This window comes from Calidris pugnax, unplaced genomic scaffold, assembly GCF_001431845.1.
Source record: "Calidris pugnax isolate Ruff unplaced genomic scaffold, ASM143184v1 scaffold84, whole genome shotgun sequence".
Lineage (NCBI taxonomy): Eukaryota > Metazoa > Chordata > Aves > Charadriiformes > Scolopacidae > Calidris > Calidris pugnax.
In genome coordinates, this window is record NW_015090804.1 from 225,506 (window position 1) to 229,168 (window position 3,663).

General features: G+C 59.8%; 1 protein-coding gene across 4 annotated transcripts; it reads right to left on the minus strand.

The window, feature by feature from the left end:
* Positions 1–10: 10 nt before the first annotated feature.
* On the minus strand, positions 11–2,577 carry STMN4 (stathmin 4). Of its 4 annotated transcripts, none has more exons than XM_014937945.1 (4): positions 2,477–2,577; positions 1,520–1,725; positions 1,146–1,337; positions 11–200 (listed from the first exon to the last, which is right to left on the minus strand). In XM_014937945.1, exons 1-4 carry the CDS (start codon positions 2,556–2,558, stop codon positions 141–143), a joined length of 540 nt encoding a protein of 179 aa, XP_014793431.1. In that variant the 5' UTR covers positions 2,559–2,577; the 3' UTR covers positions 11–140. The 4 variants fall into 4 exon arrangements, with proteins under 4 accessions (XP_014793431.1, XP_014793430.1, XP_014793429.1 ...); XM_014937944.1 differs by having other exon boundaries at positions 1,520–1,728; positions 2,477–2,567; XM_014937943.1 differs by lacking the exon at positions 11–200 and adding an exon at positions 209–664.
* Between the last annotated feature and the right edge of the window lie 1,086 nt (positions 2,578–3,663).

Below are 3,663 nucleotides of genomic sequence, written 5' to 3' on the forward strand. Positions count from 1 at the left end.
GAATAGGATGGCTTCACTGGTCAACTCTTTACATTCACGAACAAAGAAAGCAGAGGAACGTCCACCCTTCCACCATCCGGACCTTGCGCTGCGGCAGCCTCCGCCACCTCCCCGGAGCTGTCAGTCCAACCATCGCCTCTTTACCTGGAGGCTTCTTCCTTGAGCTCCTTGTTTTTCCTCACTTCTTCCGCGTGTTTGTCCTGTGGGAGGGGATGGGGGAGTTGGAGGGAAGGAGGAGGGGGGAGGACACGCGTTAGCTGGACGGACTTCGGGGTCCCCACGGGTGGGCCAGCGGCTTCGGAGGGGTTCGAAGGCACGAGGGCGTTGGCGAGGTTCATCCCCGGAGGGGGACACCACCACTGATGGGTCAACAGCGTCCTCTCCTCCCCTGGGGTGTTTTAAGGACTGTGGAGGCACTCAGGGACAGATTGTCCTCGCCCTCTAGCTAGGAGGTAGACGTCAACCAGACGGGATGGACCGGGAGCCCCAAGGAGATGGGGTTAGCTCGGATTGTCCTTCATTATCTCGTGCTCTCTGCCTCTGACCCAAGGCTAGCTGAGGCGTTTGGAGAAGGGCACTGGGCGAGCTCCTTGCAGAAGGGATGTTTTGGAGGGAGCTGGAGGTGGTGAGGGTGGGACCTTCCATGCTGAGGTTGGGAACAGACCTGCTTCGGGGAGAGAGAAGAGGTCTGCACAGGCTGGCAGGGTGGAAGCATCTCCTAGCATGGCAGCACGGACCCCTCCAGCTCCACTGGGGAGCTGAGGGCTCCACAGCCTCTGGGGAAGGGACCAAGGGAAGATCTACCACCCAGGAGGTGGAAAAATTGCCAGCAGTGGGTCAAGGACGTCACGGTGGGACACGGGGAAAGCAAAGGATGAGATATGGGTCCCAGCTCTCCACCCACCAACCGCTCATGAGCCCCATATCAGGCTCGGTGGGTCCCCGGGCAGGACCTCCCACCCCAGGTGGGACATTACACGTGGATATTGCTGCATAGGGGGAATGGAAGAGGGACTTCCCCCTTTGGTGGTGTCCCCAAGGGAAAATGCCATCCCAAAAGCCATGCAGGGTGCCCAGGTGTCCTGTGACACCCTCCTGGATCGGTGTCCCAGGGCATCCCACCTCCCTCCTCAACATGCTCTCACCTTCTCCTGCAAGCGCTCCAGCATGGCCGCTAAATGGGCCTCCCGGTTCTCCTTGTTGGACTCCATCTTCTGTGCCAGCTTCTCTTTGGCCATTTTGATGAAGTTGTTGTTCTCCTCGATGGCCTTCTGGATGACCTCCCGCTCGTGCTCCCGCTTCTCTGCCAGATGCTTCAGCAGCTCAGCCTCTTGGTACTGCATGGGCAAAGCGGACACCATGGCCATGTGGACCATGGGTTCCTTGCCCTCCCAGTCAAAACCATCCCCTCCAAACTTATCAACATCCCCAAAGGTGGGTGCACCTTGCTTTTGAGCACCCCAAGTGCAAGGTTGTGTGTCCCCATGCTGTGGTACTGTGCATGAGATGCTGGACTTACCTTCCTCCTCTCCTCTGCTGCCTCCAGCTTCTTCTGGATCTCCTCTAGGGATGGGTCACGCCGCCGGGGCAGGGAGGCGTTGAACTCAGGGATGCCATCGAATGATGGGGGCTTCAGGATGACCTCAAAGGACTGTCCCGAGGTCCGCTTGTTGAGCTCGATGACTTCCATGTCGGAGATGACACACCAGGTGAGGTCTACCGTGTCTGCTGGGAGAGGGGTCCAGGCTGACCACTGGCACGGATGGATCCCACCCCATCGGGAAACCATCCTGGGGTCCCACAGCCCCCTCAATGGGCCACCACCTTTCCCAATCTCCAGGGGTTCCACCCAAATCCCTGCACCCCAAATGTACCTCAGGAGTCCAGCCCCAACATCGTGGGTTGGGGTAGGGGCTCCAAGACACCCATCAAGGGGGCTGAGCTGGGAATATTTGGATAACCTGAGGGGCTAGGCATCCCCCCCAGGGAGATGTGAGCAAGCAGGACACTTCAGCCCTGCTTTGGGGACTCGGGATGGGACCATGAAGCTCAGACCCCCCTGCAGCCAGCTGGGAGGAGCCCCCCCAAGGCTGGGCATCCCATTCCACCACCGCTGCTGCCTCTAGACCCATCAACATGAATCAGTCTGAATCACCCGGCGCCGTCTGCCTAAAAATACCGAGCCCACGCCTGGTGCTTCGTGCAGAAGAGCCATGGTGGAGGGGGGCTGTTGGGCTCCCAAAGACCCCCCCAGATCCCATCCTGGCCCGCCTGCCTCCAGGTCCAACTGTGGACCCACCTTGGTTTGAGAGTGCTCATACCAAGGTGAGGTTTGGATGGGTCCCCACTGAAACTAGGGGTGCCCCAGCATGGGGTAGGTGCCAGGGCTGGGCTCATGGGGTTGGGGGAGCAGTGCTGTCCCCCTACCCCCACCGTCCATGCACCCCTTGACCGTGAGTGGGAGGTGGTCTCCTACCTTCATATGTGTACGCCGGCTTGTTCAGGGGGTCTGAGAGGAAACAGGAGCAAAAGAGGGAGACAAGAGGCAGCTCCTTCATCTTCTCTTTGTAAGCTGGAAAGAGATGGTGGGATTGGGGTCAGAGGGGTGGTGGAGGGCCGGGGGAGGTCCTTCCCAGGGAAGGGATGGGATGGGGACAGTGGCTGGCATCAAAGTTGGCCCAGATATTGCGAACAGGGTGATCTGGGCAGGGGAAACAAGCTGTGGGCAGAGGGGAAACTGAGGCATGCAGAGCTGGGGGGCTTTACTCATGGCCACATGGGCTATGTCTCTGCTGGGGTGTTCACCCCATGCACAACCCCGTCCCAGGGGACAAATATCCCAGGGCAAGGATTAGCCCAGGGTAGGGCCATCCCTGGGGGGCGGTTGGATGGGTCCCCACTCAAACTAAGGGTTCCCCAGCATGGGGTAGGTGCCAGGGTTGGGTTCATGGGGTTGGGTGGTGTCCCCTGTCCCCACACGCGCCCCCGAAATAGTGTCATACCGTCCCCTCCAGGGAGTGGGACATCTGCCCACGCATGGCCTTGTTGGGCACGCACCTTGGGGCTGCTGTGGTGGGCACGGTCTGAGGTGGTAATGATGGGAATGCACTGATGAGGTGGGCACACACTGGTGAGGTGTGAGGGACACACTGGTGTGATGTGCAGATAGATGTGGTGGGTACATATTGTTGGGATGGGCACACACTGGTGAGGTGTGAGGGACACACTGGTGTGATGGGCACTCAGGTGTGGTGTGATGTGGTGGGTACACGGTCTTGGGGTGAGCACACACTGCTGTGATGTGACCAGCGAGGTGGGCACACACTGGTGTGGTGCAAGGGGCACACAAAATGTGGTGGGTACGTGCTGTTGGGATGGGGACACACTGGTGTGGTGTGATGGGCACACAGATGTGGTGGGTACGTGCTGTTGGGATGGGCACACACTGGGTGGGGTGTGAGGGACCCACTGGTGTGGTGGGCACACAGACGTGGTGTGATGTGGTGAGTACGTGCTGTTGGGTTGGGCACACGCTGGTGTGATGTGGTGGAAGGACACACTAGTGTGACGTGGGGGACACACACGCGTGGCTCATGTCTCGAGAGCCCCCGTCCTCAGCTCCTTGCCCAGACCACACACACCAGGACCCTCTCCCACATCCCA